At 47.0% G+C, this 19,386-nt stretch overlaps 10 protein-coding genes across 10 annotated transcripts; 2 read left to right on the top strand and 8 right to left on the bottom strand.

The window, feature by feature from the left end:
* Positions 1 to 249: 249 nt before the first annotated feature.
* FPOAC1_008665 (uncharacterized protein) lies at positions 250 to 2,112 on the bottom strand (the record flags this gene model as incomplete). Its single annotated transcript, XM_044853105.1, has 1 exon — positions 250 to 2,112. The coding sequence occupies one exon, from the start codon at positions 2,110 to 2,112 to the stop codon at positions 250 to 252; it is 1,863 nt and encodes a 620-aa protein (XP_044705775.1).
* Positions 2,113 to 3,502: 1,390 nt separating this feature from the next.
* On the bottom strand, positions 3,503 to 4,405 carry FPOAC1_008664 (uncharacterized protein; the record flags this gene model as incomplete). Its single annotated transcript, XM_044853104.1, has 3 exons — positions 3,503 to 3,832; positions 3,882 to 4,275; positions 4,323 to 4,405. The coding sequence occupies 3 exons, from the start codon at positions 4,403 to 4,405 to the stop codon at positions 3,503 to 3,505; spliced, it is 807 nt and encodes a 268-aa protein (XP_044705774.1).
* Positions 4,406 to 5,261: 856 nt separating this feature from the next.
* Positions 5,262 to 6,645, top strand: FPOAC1_008663 (uncharacterized protein; the record flags this gene model as incomplete). The annotated part of the gene is made up of 6 exons (XM_044853103.1): positions 5,262 to 5,441; positions 5,495 to 5,531; positions 5,587 to 5,666; positions 5,720 to 6,096; positions 6,144 to 6,220; positions 6,272 to 6,645. The coding sequence occupies 6 exons, from the start codon at positions 5,262 to 5,264 to the stop codon at positions 6,643 to 6,645; spliced, it is 1,125 nt and encodes a 374-aa protein (XP_044705773.1).
* A 113-nt stretch (positions 6,646 to 6,758) lies between these two features.
* On the bottom strand, positions 6,759 to 7,865 carry FPOAC1_008662 (uncharacterized protein; the record flags this gene model as incomplete). The annotated part of the gene is made up of 1 exon (XM_044853102.1): positions 6,759 to 7,865. The coding sequence occupies one exon, from the start codon at positions 7,863 to 7,865 to the stop codon at positions 6,759 to 6,761; it is 1,107 nt and encodes a 368-aa protein (XP_044705772.1).
* Positions 7,866 to 8,110: 245 nt separating this feature from the next.
* On the bottom strand, positions 8,111 to 8,680 carry FPOAC1_008661 (uncharacterized protein; the record flags this gene model as incomplete). The annotated part of the gene is made up of 1 exon (XM_044853101.1): positions 8,111 to 8,680. One exon carries the CDS (start codon positions 8,678 to 8,680, stop codon positions 8,111 to 8,113), a length of 570 nt encoding a protein of 189 aa, XP_044705771.1.
* A 1,110-nt stretch (positions 8,681 to 9,790) lies between these two features.
* FPOAC1_008660 (uncharacterized protein) lies at positions 9,791 to 10,951 on the bottom strand (the record flags this gene model as incomplete). Its single annotated transcript, XM_044853100.1, has 1 exon — positions 9,791 to 10,951. The coding sequence occupies one exon, from the start codon at positions 10,949 to 10,951 to the stop codon at positions 9,791 to 9,793; it is 1,161 nt and encodes a 386-aa protein (XP_044705770.1).
* A 184-nt stretch (positions 10,952 to 11,135) lies between these two features.
* FPOAC1_008659 (uncharacterized protein) lies at positions 11,136 to 11,503 on the bottom strand (the record flags this gene model as incomplete). The annotated part of the gene is made up of 2 exons (XM_044853099.1): positions 11,136 to 11,197; positions 11,251 to 11,503. 2 exons carry the CDS (start codon positions 11,501 to 11,503, stop codon positions 11,136 to 11,138), a joined length of 315 nt encoding a protein of 104 aa, XP_044705769.1.
* A 350-nt stretch (positions 11,504 to 11,853) lies between these two features.
* On the bottom strand, positions 11,854 to 12,330 carry FPOAC1_008658 (uncharacterized protein; the record flags this gene model as incomplete). Its single annotated transcript, XM_044853098.1, has 1 exon — positions 11,854 to 12,330. One exon carries the CDS (start codon positions 12,328 to 12,330, stop codon positions 11,854 to 11,856), a length of 477 nt encoding a protein of 158 aa, XP_044705768.1.
* A 277-nt stretch (positions 12,331 to 12,607) lies between these two features.
* FPOAC1_008657 (uncharacterized protein) lies at positions 12,608 to 15,367 on the bottom strand (the record flags this gene model as incomplete). Its single annotated transcript, XM_044853097.1, has 1 exon — positions 12,608 to 15,367. The coding sequence occupies one exon, from the start codon at positions 15,365 to 15,367 to the stop codon at positions 12,608 to 12,610; it is 2,760 nt and encodes a 919-aa protein (XP_044705767.1).
* Positions 15,368 to 15,916: 549 nt separating this feature from the next.
* Positions 15,917 to 18,130, top strand: FPOAC1_008656 (uncharacterized protein; the record flags this gene model as incomplete). Its single annotated transcript, XM_044853096.1, has 1 exon — positions 15,917 to 18,130. One exon carries the CDS (start codon positions 15,917 to 15,919, stop codon positions 18,128 to 18,130), a length of 2,214 nt encoding a protein of 737 aa, XP_044705766.1.
* Between the last annotated feature and the right edge of the window lie 1,256 nt (positions 18,131 to 19,386).

The following is a 19,386-nucleotide window of genomic DNA, read 5'->3' as shown; positions in this document are numbered from 1 at the left end:
CGAATCATGGATGGGAGAAAGTAGCTGCCTTGACATGGCTCAGCCCAAGGACATGGTTGACTGTGGGCACCAATCGGATCAGAGGATTACCTGTTGGAGATCAGGTTCCCTCTACGAATGACATGTTGGAACACACATTGTGTTGTCAGTGTCACATTTAGGTACATTTGAGATGTAAAACATAAAACGAAAGAAAGTTTGTTGGGAATTTCTCAGGGAAGACTTGAGCAGGTAGTCTGTCTCAAATGCTCAACTCTCCGTTGCTGTGGTATCAATTCTCCGCAACCTAATGCCATCATCATCCTTGAATTCCACCTTTATTTTCCCTGCATGTCTCTGGAGCTCATCCACGTCAGTTTCACGAGTCTGGTCGTTCAAGACATTGGGCCCGTAGAACAACAGCGGCAGAACGGATGTCTTCCAGATAGGCAATGTTGTGTTGGTGTAGCTTTGAACAACAACGTGGATCAATAACGCCATTGTGATTGCCATCAAGCCAGCTGGTAGTAAAATCCAGCGCCAGTCAAAGACGGTACAGATGGTGGTTTCGTTTACTGTTCCCGTGACTCTATCTGTCCCTGAGGTATTAAAACCTCTTCTTGCTTGCCTGCGGAAGTTGTTCGTAATAGCCGTGGTGAACTCATCCATTGCAGTATCCAGGGTTTCGTAGGATGAGTTGTATAGAGGGGTAAGCCACCATCTGCTGCCGCAATCTGCAGGTGATCCTACCATATAACTTGCATTGCAGGCTCTATTAAAGAGTGTATCTCTCATGAAGGCCCCAAAGCCCATTGAGTATCCAAACCCAAATTCGTATATGCACTGGTTCGGAGCGGTATAATTTTTGCCGTCAATCTCCACTGTTGAGGCGCCCTCTGTGGATTCGGCCATGCGAGAGAAATTGTCAAAGTTGTATTCCTCGCCATCAACCAAACAAGGCGACTGGACGGTAACTCGGTTGATATTCTTGGCCGCTCCCCCTCCTTCGTCGTTCAAATTGATCTCAATAGGCGTCAACGGCTCTTTATTGACAACTTTCTCCTCGAGCTTTCCTACCTTGACCTGGGCGTGGTAATGTTTTAGACAAGGGTAGAGCGCGCAGGTCATGGCTACTGCATTCTGCGCCCTGTAGTGCTTAGGTTCCGGTAGGTCGTTGGTGAATCTATCCTCGGGACAATCCGCTTCATTTCTGGATATGTTTGTGCAGGCACTCTGTGACGAGGTCAAGATGGTCAAGTTCGTGATTGATCTTTTTGTCATTTCTGCAAAATCAGAATCAACTCCACCAAGAGCCCAATCAACGTCTCCAGTTGCAGTATCCAACAGCCGGCCTCTTATCGGAATAAAATATAGCCCGTTTGGCAAAGTATAGTTGACGATTGGATAGCCTGTTTCCTCGTTGGTGATATTCAACTTGATGAACTCGGTAGTGTCAAGACATGAACTACACATTGCAACAGAGGTATGGGTCACGCCTTGTGAGTTTTCTGCAAAGGTGCAGTTTCCACTGGCGCATGTAGCTTCGATATTTATGTCTTTTCCGTTGGGATTGACAAGACCATTAATCATGGTAGCCTTCATATCGTTTGAAATCTCGCGTTGAGCGGAAGAGACTCGATATGATGACTCTGGAGCTGGGACGTAGTGTGAGATTGGCAAGGAAGCTGAACCTGAGACTTCGCGTGAGCAAGGGACAGTCCTGACAGCTTGCTGAGAAAATGGTGCAATAGCGGGTGAAAGGATGATGATGATTGCGGCGATGATGCTTGCGAGACGTGGAGGGACATTCCAGAACAGCTTTATAGCTCCAAGGATGCCTCGACTCGCATTGTCGAAGTGGTGAAGGTCTGAAACAGGACGCGGTTTTCGTAGAGAGTACCATCCCATCTGCCCGATCAATTCAGCGACAACGAGCATCATAGACGCCCGCATAAAGGTGCTCAGAATGGCGATTGTGGTGTTGAGACTGATATCGTACGGCCATCGTTTTAGAACTTTGTCATTATAATGTGCTGGAACTGCGATGATGGCGACGAGGAGTGCGAGGGCAAATAGAAGTGATATAATTTCCCAAGACCAGGACCGCACAGGGCTGATTTTGGGGGTTTGCATATTGTGCGACTTTGTTTGTGCATCTTTTGTTAAAAAAGTGGTGACTTCGGGTTGTTTTGTGTGGAGGTTTTCGGGATGTTGGCCGCTGTTGCGACGTGAACTACCATGGGAATCCATTTTGATGTGCTCTGAGGTGGATTGGACCGGACCTTTGAGAGAAGGAAACTGTTTTAACTTATAAATATGGCGTGAGAATGCCTTGCACGGCACAGCCGCTGGTACAAGTTGCACATTTTGCCGATCACTGTTAGGACCAATGTGTGCTGGTTGAAATTGCAGGGTGATTGCATCTCGACATCCTTGTCTTGTGTTTGATTGGCGCGAGGTTGAACAGGAGTAGGGTTGTCGAGTCTTTTCAGCATCCCATCCCAGTAACAATAGTCTATAAATGAAACACGATGACTAGTATACATACCTATAGCCAATCATAGTCTGACATTTCGCGCTCGAATGGGGAAAATGGAACGCGCTCGAGTCTTTTGTTGCATTGCATGTAGTAATATCTCTAACCGCGACCCAAATGATGAACTAATTGAAGAGCGCTTTGCCTCCTTGCGACATGACAAGGCTGTACTTTTCTATGGGCTGGAGCGGACGGAATACAAGATGGAAGGGGAAGGAAGTTCCTCTGGCTGATTACCTCTATATATAGTATATGTATTTACCCGATAGCGTATAGGAATGTTACAACTGCCTCTTTTATAATATGATTTACGATCACAGTGTTGCACTGCATTGAATTGCTGATAAAACCAGTTTATATTGAGACCCTAACCTTGATACCAATCTGCCTAATTCTTTGCTGGGTGGTGTACATGGTCGAATAATCGTATTTTGTGCAGCTTATTTCTGTTGTCAAGTTAGTTGTGATTTTCTAGCCCAAGTCCTGTCAGTCAATACTAACACCGCAACCCTTGCAGGTACAGCTCTGTCCACAGTTGCATGAGCTAGCTCCTCCGCAGTTACAAGAAGATCCGCAATCGCAAGCCATGTTTGATGATGGAAAGTTGAAATGATATCAAGTTATGAGTTGTTGGTTATTAAGGAAGAAGAAGCTTGGAGGTTCAACCGGAACATCGGGGGGTTTATATACCCCAAACCCCCGCATTTCTGGGTATTGTTTAAGTTACCAAGACTTTCATATGACGCATACATTACCATTTGGTGCTAGATTTCGGGTCATCGGTCATGCTGACTTTGCCTGACTATGATGTATCAATGTCACGAGATAGAGTTCAAGACATTTTTCCATTGTTTGGATGACGATAGTTCGGGGTCAGAGTAGTATCATGATAGACTGTAGAACCATCAAGATTTATGATTGAATGACAGACGACAAGTGAGGGCAGGTTCTAAATTATCTAATTGGATGCTGATCATTTAATTACATCTAACCCTGTAGAACCTTGACAATCACATCTACAGTTTCTTGTGTTTTTTCCAAAAATGGACTGTGACCAGCCGCCAATCTTGCAGATTTCATACCAGGTGTTGAATCAACGAGCTGCTCCTGCAGAGGAAGCAACAATAACTGGTCGTTCTCACAGATTATGTAGGTCTTGGGAATGGTGATGTCCGAGGCGATAAAGTCCAGACTTGTCTCAAAGGCATCTTGGGAATGTGGCTGCGTTTCTTCCAAGGCAGCGTTCATGACTTCCTTGGAGCAGCCACTATAAACACAATCTCGGGCTTGCTCTGACTTCATGTTGGTGATCTGATTCTGATATGGGTTAGTAAAATCCAACAGAAAATTGTTGCTTATTGCATACCTTTGCATATTTCTCGCCTGCTTGAAGCCATTCAGGGTAAGATCCGCCAAATGTAGTAATGAGATCCCAGCCCTTGACAGGGATAGCAAATGCAGCGAGGAAGATTATTGATTGAAAGCCTCCTTTCAGGCCTGCCTCTGCTCTCTCGTGGATCCCCTGTCCTTGTGTAGCCGCAGTGGCGGGAATGCCTCCATATGAATGGGCAATAAGAACAACTGTTTGCCCCTCAGCAAAGAACGGCTCCGCAGTTTTGATAATCTTAGCTTTGTCTGCTTCCCAAGTGACTCCGTGGCTATCAGGCCCTACAGAGGGCAGCTTGGGAATAACAACCTCATAGCCCGAATCAATGAGAGCAGTCTTGAGAGCGTCGTAGCACTTGGGGGATGCCACGCGCCTGTGACAAATAGCAGAATAGGTTTTTGGCTCATGATGATGCTACACAGGGCAAGAAATCGTTTGCATATAGAGAAGGTGACTTGACGAAATTGTCTCAGGTTCTGGGTCTTGTTCTTATTCTTATACATGGGCTAAGATAAAAGTGGCCTGAGCTACGGAGTCTTAGTACTGGTATTAATAGCTTGAAGCTAAATTGATTCAACGGTACGGTCCGCCAGACCCTACACAATCAAAATCCGCAATATTTCCGTGGTTTCGTAGCTGCCACTTCAGAAAGTAATATTGAATAGTTAGGACATATACGCCTGATATGATCATTGGTACTCCTAATCTAAATGTATCAGGTACTGCACCAAATAAACGATCATATCTTTTCAACTTTTTGCGGCCGTTATTTCATGCAGTTTATGGGCTTGTGGGCAGTAGAGAAAATGGCCTCCTGAGTCTTAGGTTACAAAAATAAGTAGTCTAAGAACTATGGCCTAAGGAGCATAAATTGTCCTACTTATTTCGTCTTTTATGCTTCCAGTGGTCAATTATTCTGATACCCGGAGGACGGGTCCGCAAGATTTCACGCTGCTGTGTACGGGTCCGCAGAAGCAAGTGACTCCCAAAGTCTTGCGGATCCGAATACCCTGCATAACGCCTGATAGGGATTCAAAGGGAGTGTGATCCTGGTTGTAAGATGTCTAAATGCAGCAAAATACGTTACATCGTCTAGGGGCTTTGATGAAATAGACAGCATCTGGATTTACAAGAGGTCAAAGAGTTATTGACATTCGATTTTAGAGTTCAGCTAAACCACATCGCCAACAGCTGAGCCTGGGTCTCGTGGCACGATTCATTAATCGGCTGTTTGTCTTGATTACAAGAATACTCCTAAATGATTAATTAACAAGTCAGCACCTTGTAGATAAAGTCTTGGTGTCTCCAGAGATAATCTGTATGTCTACAATCTTATTTATTTCCTAAGCAATCACAACAATGTCAGCTCAGCAAAAAATCCCACCTGATCTTCTCAATTATGATCAAGGTGCTCCTCTGGTGATTGTCAGCTCTGTAGCTATCCCATTTGCCTTTGTTGTTGTAGCAGTGAGAGTATGGGCACGGCATCGGAAGCAAATGTCCATTGGCATTGATGATTGGTTTATCATAGTCTCGCTGGTACGTGTCTCTTGGTTCTCACATTGGTTTTATCTCCCTGACTGGTTGACTAGCCGCTGCATTGGAGTACTGCTGCGGTAGCAATTGCATGTAAGTTGATCGTTACCCCTGGCCGATAGCAAATGACAACTAACGTATCAATCAGCTGTTAAATACGGTGGTGTTGGGAAACTATTACAGGTCAACATGATGAAAGACCCAAATCGCCTTGGTAGAGCTCAGCTAGTTAGCAAGAACTCTCCCGATAGAAATACTGTTGATGCTAACTATGGTATCAGTGTCTGTTCTTGACCGAGTTCGTATACGGAGCTGTTCTCTGCACCATCAAAGGCAGCATTCTCCTCATGTATTACCGAATATTTCCAACTCGATCAATGAAATATGGTGGTTATGTCCTCGGCGGAATTACATTTGCCTGGTGGCTTGCCTGTGTCTTTACGACTATTTTCCAGTGCTCGCCTATTGACAAGGCTTGGAAGCCCTTTATGCAACAAGGGCAATGCATTGACAAGAACAAGTTCTTTATCGGTAACTCGATTCCCAATATCATCGTGGATGCAATGATGATTGGGCTGCCCGTATTCGAGGTTTCAAAGGTTCAAGTCCCGCGATCACAGAAAATTGCCATTGCTGGCATCTTTCTTCTTGGAGGACTGTATGTCAAAAAAAATATACATGGATGACATACGCTAACAGTTATAGCATTGTAATCATCAGTTGCATTCGCTTGATATTCATCGTCAGCCTTCTCCAAGCAGGTCCGACTGCAGACTTTACCAGTACGTTGAGAATGCTGTATACGCCAAGACGATGCTGACTCAATAATACAGAGCTTATTTCAGCACCTTGGATCTGGACAGTTATCGAACCAACTGTTGGATTACTCTGCGCCTGTTTACCAACCATGCAACCCCTCCTTTACCTACTTTTCGGTCGATTCATCACCAAAGCGACCCAAGATCGCAGCAAGGAGGGAATCGTTACCATTGGTGGCAGTGGTGCTAAGCAAGTAGTGCCAAAAAAGGACGGACCTTTCCGAAGACTCCATGACAACGACTCCGCCGAGGAGCCAGTCTTGTGGCCAGAGACGTACTACAATCAGCAAAATACTGTGGTGGAAACTGCAAAAGGTGGCAATGTTGAAGCTATTCCGTTGGGTACCATCACGGTCCACAAAGACACGAGATGGGAAGAATCACGGTGACGGGCAGTAACCTTTCCTCAAATTGAACTGATAACTGGCTTAAACTAATATTAAAAGTATTTGTTACTCGATAAGTAACCGTGAAGTAAAAGACCGGAAGACAATAAAGTGAATTAGAAAATACACTGAATAAATCGGATTACCGCATAAAGTGCAGCCATGGTAGCCCCAAACCTGACGCTTCCAACAGCGCCTATAAAAACAGCACTGAGAAGAACAAAGGTCGCATAAAAGTATATGCCGATGGCGCAAATCTCAATGATAAAGAAATAGACCTGCCACTTAAAAGTGAACTGGTCATCAGACATGTTGACAATGATCCGTATAGTGTGAGTTTCTCTAGATATTGCTGGGCGAGTTGGCACGAACTGTAGATATGGAATTTTGAGATGTGGCGTCGACAGTACAGTAATCGATTGGACTTTCCATTCGTATCTTTTCTCAACGTCTAGAGTGTATGGTAGAAGAAGCACTTCCCGCCAGTTGTAGCTTATGTTGAGAGAAATGTGCTGGAATCTTATGTCCTTGGCCATTGAGTGAAGCAGCAGCACGGAAAAGATGACCCAGGTCATGTTTGCCAGAGGCCATGTAAAAATCATAAGAGGAGATTCGCACAACCACTGAACCATAACAGCTGAGTTGACGTTCCAGTTCTGCCACAAAGCAATGGATGCCATGCCAAGTATTGTGAGATCAGCTAGCGCTTTGCAGACCATGTGCTTCCATGACCATCGTCTCGTAAACCGAGCTAGTTCGATCTCCCAAGTCTTTTCAGAATATTCTCTCAAGGTTGATTTCAGAGGGGTCACCCACTTGAATAAACTTGGAGATAGCGCGACACCAAAGATAGACACTGCCAATGCTCTATGCGGCGACACAAGAGCCAGGTGCACAATCTCTCCGGGCTGTGCAGCGCCAATTATCAAGATACTTGGCACCAAACCGAGTATAGTAGTTCCAATGGCCAAATCGCTTTTCAAAATATCTTCGAGATTACCCAGAATACATCTGATCAGGGTGCTACAAGCTGCGTAACCCCAACTTGCTGGATCGTCTGCGTTACATTGTCGTGCCTTTTCCCTGGTGACACTGCTGTGCGAATCACCGGGGAAGCGCTTGATAACATTGGACAAAGGCCGAAGAGCGTGAATTGTCCCGATAAATGCTCCAATACTGAAAATTAAAAGAAGAAGGAGGATACGAGAGTAGGTGACCCTCATTTTGCGAAATGATTCGGACAATGTTCCAGGAACAGGTTCTGGGGGTTTGGTGGTTTTGTAGATCTTTTTCGAAGAGGTATGCAGCCTGATCTAACCAACCATCAGCTTATCAGCTGAATATGCTGTGTAACATCCAAGCGGTAAACAAGGCCCCCAATTGGACGTCCCAGACTCGATCTCCATCAATCGATAACCTTGCGGACGTTGGGGAGAGTATATCTTGCCGATATTCCCCCCTGAACTCTTCATTGTTCAGATGCCGTGAGCTTGACGTATGGCATCAACATATCCTTCAGAATAGGGTCAATGATACTCTCCGAGGGTGAATCAGTCTTCTCCATCTGTATAATTCTCTGCGAAAGAGGTTTCATATCTTGGGCCATAGTAGTTTTGAAATTGAAATCTCGCAAGATAAGTTTCAAGATGATCCGGGAGGGTTCCATCATTTTAGACTTAGATTCTGTATCGCTATCAATATTGACAGGCTGTCTGAACCAGTGTTCAATAAAGTTAGTGGCGACGTTCTGAACGGCGTGTCGTTCAATAGAAAGCTTTATTATATTGAACTTGACGTCGTCCAGAATACATGCGCGGCCTTCCCATACTCCCCATAGTTCATGTATTGGAATTGAATCATGGTATTGTCCACGGCCATCAGAGTACCAGGTTGGCCGAACACTTGCCCCATGACTGAATGAGGAATCAAATCCCATGGCGCCATATTGCATTTTGGCTTTTGCATAAACCACCAAGGGATTGAGCATAACGTGCACCGGTAAATTGAGCTTTGCTCCAGCTTCAAGGAGCAGTTCCATTGTCTTGGTAGACCCAGTACATGCTGTCGTATAGACCGCTTGACCAAATACCCCAAAAACGAAGGCCCCCGTTATCAGGATAACGTGGCTAATTGGGTCAATATCAGCTTCTGACACATGCCATCTGGATTGTAGCAGCCACAATGGGACAAGCGTGGCCTTGGGTAGGCCTTCCCTGCGTCATCGACTTCTGGGTCAAATCAAGGGCCCTGGCGTTGAGATCAGGCTTTGCAGACATACCTAGTTTTAGGAGTTGTGGTGTCTGCCCGAAGAAGATCATACGATGCACGTGGCTATACACAGAGCGTGTTTTAAGGCTTGCACCAAGACGAAAAAGATGATTGATGAGATCTGGATGATTCGAAGCCAACGCGTGTGTAATCTGGTTGTTCAGGTGGACCAGCTAGTGGGTAGCAGAAAAAATGACCTCCCAAGTCTTAGGTTACAAAAATAAATAGTCCAAGAGCTATAGTCTAAGGAGCATAAAGTGGCCCACTAATTTCGTCTCTTATGCTTCCAGCGGCCAATTTTTCTGATACCCTGAGGACCAGTCATAACGGAATGCATCTGCTGTCTAATTGAGCCTTTGATGTGAAAACTTTATGCGGTATATTTGTAGATTTTCTTGGCGGTGCTATAACTTTAAACTTCTGACATGCGAGGATAAAATTCACAGTATAATATCCTACTCGGCGTTACCAAACTTCTGTCATTTTGAATGTTTATCCCTGTCGTTTCCCTTGACGCGGTGAGCCGTTGCTTTGCTTTTAGTTTGCCACATGATGCTATATCATGATCCTTCAAACTCGATTTTCCCTGTATACCTCTGAAGCTCATCTGTATCAGTGTCTTCAAAGTTTCTCAACTCCCCTTGATGCAGCCTCAGATGTAGGCTTCTCTGATCCTCCGTCGACATGACGGACGTAGCAGAGTCTGTTTCATGTTGTCCACTATTGACAAGTGGACCTCACATGCAGGCAAGCCATATACTACAGTGCGCGACTCTGCAGTTCTGCTTGAGTCATCGCACCACAAATGTCCAAAATTCATTGGACATTTTGTTCACTAGATTGACAACCATTGAGATTCCAAGACATTCCCACATAGGATTTAAGAGGAGGGAACTATCTCAGTGGAGTAGGTTGACATCACCTGATTCCACCAGTCAATAGCTCTCATGGCGTCAAAGGTAGACCAGATGGCGGTCGCGATTGTGAGCCGTTCTTCGAACAACCCTCCAGCACGCAAAACCCACTCCTCCAGCATCGCAGGATTAGGGCCATTGGGACGAGAGATATAGGCGTAGATTTCTGGCATCCACATATCCCAGTTCTCTCTCTCATATTCTGCCCCATGCAAGGATTGGAGTGGGTCAAGCTTGATGTGGTCCCATTTCTCCTGGAGTTTGAAAACATAGTCAGAACACTCCAGCATATGGCTGCCACACTGTAACACCAAATCATTCCTCGCTTGTAGGAAGTCAGCCAAGCAGATAGGGTTACCACGGTAAACCGTACAAAGCCACTCTGCGATCTGGTGCCAGAGTGTTCGTACTCGTACGCCACGTGTTCGGTTCACCTTCTCTTTGTCTCGAGTTTCATCATCGAAAAAGAGGCTAGGATCCGGACCAACAACAAGGCGTACGGGACGACCACTCTGAGTACTCCAGAGAAGAACCAGGTCTTGATCAATCAGCCCATTCTCTTTGATCTTGTCAAGACCATCGAGAACCAGATCGTGAAAGTCAAACCATGGTGGAATGGCAATCTCGAAGGGGCCGGGGAAGCAATCAGAAAATTCCAGATGGACAAATTTCTCCCAGATTTCCAGACGTACATCATAAGGAGGAATCGTACACTCCTTGACAGCCTCCTCCCTTCGAGCACCAAATACATCTCTGACGGGAAGAGTAACATCCTCTTCGGATAATTCAACCTCGTCAGCCCAGGATTGGCCACGGAAATCAACGGCGTTGAATTCCTTGGCCATGATCTTGCCCACCTCGGTGTTGAAGATGGACTGTGCGGTAGTGCATCGGGCAGCGCGATGTCGCAACAGTCTCTTCTCAGTGGCAGCCTTCTTCTTTGCCGCCTCTTCTGCTGCTACCTTATCACGTTCAGCTTCGAAGGCCAAAGAACCGAAAGCCTGTTGGTCCTTGTCAACCTGAGCCGTGACAGCCGCAGAAGGTTTGGTAGGAGCCTTAGCTACCTGCCTTGGGACAGGAGCACCGGCAGCTACATTAACAGCTGGTGCAGACTTGTTGGTCTGCATCTTTGCTGGTACTGCTGGGCCATTAAGCGACTTTGTCGCTGTCTGGCCCGCAGGCGATTGGGATTTTCCCACAGGCGTTCTGGCGGACTGCTGAACAGTGGCGCCGCGCCCAGGGACCTCCTCAATCGACTTTCCGTGGCTAAGTCGCCATCTCTTGTACGTTTCAGAGATAGGAAGCCACGGTTTATTCCGGGGGTGGCAAAGGCTCGTCTTCCCACGGCCATGTTGCCCTTCCGCCACGGTTGACTGAGCAAGCGATTGTTAGTAAAATATTTCAGCTAGACATTGGCATTACTTACCGAGGTTGGACCAGACGTTGAGGTCGGTGCAATACTCGAAGAAGGTATCACTGACGCTGTGATACTCATTCTTATCCATCCGCACGCTGACCAAATCCTCGCACCGTGGTCGGATTTTCTTCGCCTTGAGCCTATTCTCGAGATCATCCCAAAGGCCCAGCTGTCGAAACACCTTCGTCATATACTGACGACGGTCATCCTTGTCATAATGGTTGACCCCCGTGGGGTCAGGCAAGACAATTTGGCCGCTCATTTTGACCGATTTTTGTTGTTGTTATTGTTGTTGTTGTTGTTGTGATGGTGGTTGTGGTGGTGTTTTGTGCATGTGGAAAACAAAGGCTCTGTGAAGCTGCAGGTGAAGGGCAATTTTTGAATTTAGGCAGATACGTCACGGGACCGCAGTTGATTATTTCCTTACGGGCTGTCACTGCACTGCTAAACTTGAAAATGATTCGGGCATTCGGTTCGAGCATAACGGAGTGCATTTGCTGTCTAATTGAGCATTTGATAAGGGAACATTTTGCCGTATATTTGTAGATTCTATTGTTATTTCTATAGCTTTAAAATTCTGAAATACGAGAATTGAATCTAAAGTATAATATCCTACTCGGCGTTACCAAACTTCTCAGGATAAACCTTTGTCACCATCCTTCGCGTTGCCAACTGGTCGCAAAACTCAACAACTCTGACAATCTTTGAACCGTCATCATTAAAGTCCAAAGTCCAAGCATGCTCCATAATAAAAGCCTCGCCATCTTTGAACACCATATCAGATTGGGTTGTGGCTGCTGCTCGGCGAATCTCGACATCGATGGCCAAGTTTGACACTTCACAAGTCTTGAGCGATCCCTTGGTGAGATTGTTGGTAATTCCGCTCTCATAAGCCTTGTTGTCGTGAGACCAATCCCCAGGAACCCCGAGGAAATCGCATAGGGAGAGAGGACGGTAGTAACGTTTGCAGTTTTCGTCGACGTCGCGGTTGATGATGCTTGGGTCACTCTTTTCGCCACTCTCGACATATGCGGCAAAGAATTGCCTGACGGTACGTTCGATTGACTGTCTGAGATTTAGGGAAGTCATTGGATGATATTATGCTCTAAAGTAACGATGCGCTATCGTATGATCCGGGTCTGATGCCTCTTTATGTATCTACTACCGACGGGTCAGCTTACGAAAGGACGGAAATACCGCTCTAACCTAGCCCTCCTGTAAATTCTGCTCGATATATGAAGAAAATCACGTAGGCTTCTAGTCGCAGGAGACAGGCTGCCTGTAGTTGTTTCACGCAGGCACGCTGAATGGCACAAAAAGCAGTTGAAATGTCCAAATGTCATTAATATGCTGCTAAATTTCATCATCATGTTTCCTGCTCGTCAAGCGACCGTAATCTTGGTTGCAGTTCTTCAAAATTTGACTTGCCCTCTTCATCTGGGTACGCCTCAAACACTGTCCGTCTCATAATCCGTCGCGGTGCTCTTCGACCAGTGAATAACTCAAATTGGGCAAAACCCTGCTCGGGCAACATATCGAGACCGTCCATACTGACCCATCCTCGGGGAGCTTCTTTTCGGAATTGGGTGAGAAACGGCGTATCCAACGTCTTGTACCCAAGCTCAATGGCAACACCACCAGTACGACTTCCAAGCCATTCATTAGGCAATGCAAGTTCAGGAGCAGGAACGTTACCAATGCGATGTGTTGGAATACACGAAACGATAACGGTAGGCAAACGGTAATCTGTTGGCCAAGGATCCTCCATTGATTCGATGACGTGAAAGCGCGAGTGTTCACTCTCGGCACTCAACACACCCAAGTCTTTTCTTTGTAATAGCTGTGTGAAATGCGACACCATCTTTTCGGCATTCTCGCGTGTACGATTATATATAACAATATTCTTGATACCAAGCTGAAGCATGGCATAGACTGTAGCTCTGGCCATACCGCCTGCTCCGACGACAAGACCACAGGTGCTGGATACGACAGCGTTGGCGGGAGAGAGGCCACGTCGAATAGTGGCACGAATGCCAATCCAATCAGTATTTTCACCATACAAGGCTTTGATAGGGCCAGCACGGTTAACGCTCTCGAAAAAGGCAGCGCCTGTTGGGATTGTGCCGTCTTCGTTCAAAAAGCGGATAGGGATGAGTGTATTTACGGCACCAATTGCTCTGGCATGATTGCTCAATGAATGAGTCAAGGTGATGATCTCAACTTTGAAAGGGAGTCCAACGGAACTTCCACCAAACTCTGGGTCTTCGATCAAATGTTTGATCCCTCGAAGCGACGAGCAAGATACGGGTTCGTAAGTGTGTGGGAGCCCGCATGCCTTGAGTGCGGATGTATGCATCGCAGGCGACAGACTGTAACTGACATTGGCACCAAAAACATAAAGCTTCATTTGGTCGTAGACGAATGAGGAAAACAACGCTTTTGTCGCTCCTACTGCGGTAATGGTTGGCGTGATTGGCGGCTTAGGGTTCACTCGTTCAAGCGAGTCTGGCCGAACAACCGTCAGAACGCGATTGAGGGTTTGGGAGTGGCGACCCAGGTACCCCGAATTGTAGGCAATCAGAGGAATCTTTGGCCCTTGCAGAGCGGCAACTGACGTCTTGAGGTGGTTGATGGAAAAATTATCCTCGATTGACGTCGCTGGCCGTATCAATCTAGCAATATGGCATCCTAAACTGCTGGCCTTTTTGTACCAAGACAGCCACATTGGAGAATCCCAGGCTGGTGGATCTGATATGATGAAGCAATTGCCGATTATTTTTGTTCTTTTCCGGATTGACAGTATGCGTGAGATGTGTACATCCTCAAGTCGGAGATCGACCGTCATCATTTCGGGTGCCAGTCGAACTGTATGGTGGACGAGTTCGAGATAGACGCGCAAAACCTCATCAGTCGCCGTATGAGGAAGAAAGAGGTGAAGTATTATCGGAAGAATTGTACTTCTTCTGACAACCCCGATACCTTTTGTTATATCGGCAAGCAACTTTGCGCTGGCTTCAGGTGTCAAGGTGCCCTGCTCAGCATGGTCGGCAAGGTCATGTACCACAATTTGCACCACATCTGCACCTCTGACATGCTCCTCAACTTCAACACTATCATTGAGAACATCTGTCAAAGGGATTGATGTAGCGTATGTAAAGTTGCGCTCCTCGGCGGGGATTCTCGATAGCGGAAACGCGGAATCGGTAAATGGTATTGTCCCTGCTGGGTAAATAATTGACAAGAACTTGAGAAAATGTCGTTCGACATGCTTCAATGTCAGATATGGAGCGGCAGACCTCTCTGACATTGTTGCTCGAGCAAGCGACGACTTGGATGCTTTTTCGGAGACATTAAAGAACTCGAAATTGGTGCAAGACCTAAAAATGGCGTTGCTGACGTCAAGGAGGTTCCGTATCTTGGCGTTGTCGCGAAATCTGAGGTGGTTCTGGATCGCTTCGGCATCGCGAACAATGTGAATAACGGGGTGGGTAGATGCAAATTCTCGCAACAGGCTTTGCACGCGACTCTCCATCCAAGAGCAGACGAGGATGCAGCCGGTAGAATGGCGTTGCAGAGCGCCCTGCAAAACTTTGGCCTGTTGTTTATAGCACTCAGCAGATCCATGTTCAGCCTTGTATTGCGCACTGGAAAGGCCCATGGCCCTTTGAAAAGTAGGCTCAAGGTCAATGACCTTTCTCTCCATGGCCGACGATGCCATAACCGCGAGGGTTGACTTTCCGGCACCTCTCATGCCAACAAGCATCATTGACGCATCTTGGTTAAAGTCTGGGACCTGTCCAGTCAATGAAGGAAAGGTTGGGGAGGGTGTCCGTGTAAGGCCATCGTTTTGGTCTGTATTTGAAGGGCCGACTGATTGGAAATTGGCGCGAGAGTCAGGTCGGGAGTTGGGTTGAGATTGAGTCTGAGATTGAGCCTGAGAATGAGGTTGCGATTGAAGAGCGTCGCTCAGCTTAAAGGACTGCGACCTTGGTGTCATTGGGTCGAGGTTATCGTGGGTAATTCCATGATCGTAACGGACGTTTCTTGCACGGCCATTACCGTTTGGTCGCAGCAAGGTATCCTCGTGGCCGAGCATCGACCCGAGAGACCTCTTGACACCAGCCATTTCGCGTCGTTTGCACGGGATGCTAGAGTGACGCCATTACAGTCGTGTCGCGGTTTACAGTACTCCTAGACTTGAGGTTCAAACGTACGGAGAAGATGATGATAGTGTGCTGGTCAAACAAAGAGCCTTCGTTAATCGAGAGGCAAGTGGGCAAGAGAGAGGCTCGGCAGATCCCCCACCACAGAATCCGGGGCAGGTACGGCAATTGGTCGGTAAAGTGTTTATCCGACCCACTCCGGCCACCGGACCAATAACATCGGTGATGATTCGGCGCTCGGTCTCGGAGACTCCAAAGTTCAATTCCAACAACTCAAAGTTCAAGGACTCCAGGTCTCCCCGCATCGATCGCGTCTCATCTCATCATAGGCATTGCTCTGTGTTGCATTAGACATTGATGACAATGGCACAGAGATTACGTATTTGAGCTGAGCGTCATTGATTGGATCTGCGCGACAGCACCGCTTCGGCCCAGCTGTATCTCCATTCACCGTCATGCTCCTGCTGCCCTTGCGGCACAGGTAGCTTGTTCACTGTCGACAAAGTTAAGAAATGCCGCCAAAGAAACGCGAGAACGATGCGGATACCACCAACGCTCCCGCAACAACAGCTCCTGTCAAACGTCAGCGAGTCTCTCTTGCATGTGATTCCTGTCGAACTGCGAGAGAGAAGTGCGATGGCGCCCGTCCTCACTGTGGAACATGTACTGCACAAAACAGGCCATGTTCGTATACCCCTGCGTCGCGGAAGAGAGGTGTACAAACTGGCTACCTCCGGACAATTGAGCTGTCCCTCGCCTGGCTCTTTGAACAGGTTCCTGGGTGCGAAGGGGCTCTACACCATCTTCTTACACAGGATGATGGTGCAGAAGGTACTCGCATCCTCGCAACCAAAGATAAAGCCAACCATCGACTATACCGACGATGGAACAAGAGCCGAGTTCATAAGGATATTGGCAGGTTACTATCGAATGAAAAGACACCACAGAACGAAACATCCGCAGACGATTCAGAGTCAGAGGAAAACACTCCATCTGGACCTGGCATATTTGACGTCAACCCATCGCCTAGTATCACGATTCAAGGCGTCAATTCATCAACACATCTCACCACACCCTCCTACACCTTTAATGACGAAGGTGGATCACGGACATCTACCAGGCTGACACTACCTCCCCATTGGAAGCGGCTTGTCGACATTTATGTATCCTACACCCACAGCTGGCTCCCAATTATTGACCCTGCGGTCATCACCAGCACAGCCTTGACATATCCTGCGAATGGGCTGACCATCGAAGCGGGCTTCGCGTCGGCGCTTCACGCTCAGCTTTGGGCCGTCTTTGCTGTATCTTCGTTTCAAGATGCAGCAACCCCTCATGCCTCTAACGACAATGGTTTCACTCCCGACAAGATATTGGCCACCGCTCGACAACTCGTACCTTTTGACGACGAAGCAATCGATCTAGGACATGTCAGTGCTCTGCTTCTCCAGTCACTGGTACTGTTGGGCCAAAAAAAGACCATGCCAGCATGGACGCTCATAGGCCGTGCCTCGCGTCTTGCTCTATATCATCAGGCCACAGCATCGCATATGTACCCAGTGAAGCAGGGAGCTGAACACTCTTTCAATCACAACGAAATCCGGGTTTTGTCTGCGAGTTTCATCTTGGACTCTCTGGTATCGCTTTGCCTTGGCCAGTCCCAAGTAACTGCAGGCATTCGATATACACTTCCTTCTGTTTCGATAGGGGACTTTCACGACTCGAATCAACCCTGGGCTTCTGTCTCTGGTTTTGGGAAGGTGTCTGAAGACGGACAACAATCAACGTTAGAATGCGCGGCACCGCTCCACACATTTCGACAGTTATTCGCTTTTTGTGCTCTCTGGGGTGCCAGTATGGATCGAGGTCGCAACACGCAGATTACTCCGGACGACCTTGTGAAAAGTCTTGATTCTCGCTTTTCCTTTTGCAATTCCTTAATCTTCGGAGGCTCAACACCAAGAGTACCATCAGCATATTTACTTCAGGGCATATTCTTGGCAATCACCCTGGACTTGGTGCCTGGTCATCGACCATCCCTCTTGTCTAACTTTGTAGAGGTCGTCGAGTCGTGCGTGGAAAACTTTGGACTTGGCGGAACACCTCCGATTGTAAACATTCTGATGCAAATAGTCCAACAACACGGCCATGTGGCTCGTTTGCAAGAAGATGACATTGGCAAGTGGAATACAACGATGCAAACACTCACTGGCACTTGGAAGACAAAGGGGCAAGGGCCAGCATCTAAAAACAACCAGGGCACGCCAAGCACAGTGGATCACCCAAGTCACCCAGTGGTAAGCCCGTCATTTATGGATGAGTTATCAGCCGCCACTCATCCGACTCAACGCGTTACCCACCCAACCACTATCACATCTGGAGAACTGGAACGTGAGCTTGGTCAGATGCAGCAAAGACAAAAAGAGCAAGCATTACCATTCGATCGACAACGTTATCAACCGGAACAAAGTCCAAATTCGCAATCATTATACACACTTACGCCCAATCTTACATTTCATACACTACAAACGTCTCACCTCAATGGTCAGATACCTCATGACTCGAACATGCCAAGTCAGCTGTTGGATTACGACGCCATACTGGATGAACTTGGATCTATAGACTGCGCAGATGGCATCGATGTTGATTCACAGTTTATGACAAACTTGGGCTTTGCGCCAGGATGCGATTTAGGAGAGATGTTTCAAGGCGATTTTGGCCCATGATATAATGAAATTTAATTACATCCTGCCACGCAGATTCCTTAATGGCTACCCTTGTCCAGCTGCATAATGATAAACACATACAAAGGTTCCAGTGGAGAAGCTGTAAATTGCTGAGCCCAGACATGTACTCTCAGGACGCTTCCCTTACGCGTGTTCAGCGGGTCAGGCCAAACGCTTGTTGCTCCACGCGGCGAATTAGCCTCGATGTGTCAGTTGCGTTTCTCGAACAAAATATCCTACTGGCCTGGTGTCCATCTAATTGTTAGCTGCGCACGCTGCATGCAGGGCAAAGGCTGCCGTTGAGGCTTCTCAACATTTCAGAACAATTCTGGCCTCAAAAATGCAGAACAACTCGAAGAATAGATCACCATGTCTTCTTGGATTCTCCAACAAACAGGCTTATCAAGATCATCATAAGTACAGTCTGGATGGACACAAATAGAAACATCAATGATGGTGTATTTCTTGAATGTGTTCTCCAGGTTAATCTATCAATCCATGGAGTGTCACACGTTCTAATATCTATCCTTCTGAGTACGAGGATGGTAGAATTTAATCACAGTTTGTCAATGGTCGGATTACTGTGAGTTTAGGTGGTCAATCACGATGAAATGTCATTCTCACTTCACTACACTTTGTTCTCACATGCTGTGCTTGCCTTCTTTATCTCTTCCGTCAACATCTGGTCAATAATACTTGGCAATGATAATTCATTACGCGGGAACAGGCCTTGACTTTCTATGGATTCCCACTGTTTTAGGTATAGACCCTTGCCTTGATCCTCTTTTTATATCGGCAAACTAAAAGCAGAGCAACGGTCTCACCGCGTCAAGGGAAACGACAGGGATAAACATTCAAAATGACAGGATCATCGCCGTTGACTGACGAAACAGGATTAGGTTCTCGACCATGTGGATGGTAACACTGCGGAGACCCCAGACAAAGGATAAGATTTTATCCAGAGAAACGGTTGTCGGCACAGGAGACACCAAAATCGCCCTGTTTTCTTACCCCAACAGACCAAAATGCAATCTCAGATCCAAGACAAATGTCACGGAAGCATATTCTTCCCCCGCAGATCCAACCCCGCAAACCCCGGACTGCTTCTCCAGCTGGAGACGTAATTCTCCCGGTTATTGGATTGACACGAGGAATTGCCTCCCCTGGTACAGAATCCGCTAGTTTTTGGAGAAGACCAGGGGGAAATGGACCAGGTAACGTATGGGTCGGGGCCATGTTGGACTGGTATAAATCTT

The sequence above is a fragment of the Fusarium poae genome, chromosome 3, assembly GCF_019609905.1.
Source record: "Fusarium poae strain DAOMC 252244 chromosome 3, whole genome shotgun sequence".
Classification (NCBI taxonomy): Eukaryota; Fungi; Ascomycota; class Sordariomycetes; order Hypocreales; family Nectriaceae; genus Fusarium; species Fusarium poae.
Note: the sequence above shows the minus strand (reverse complement) of the source record. Positions and strands in the feature narration are given on the sequence as shown.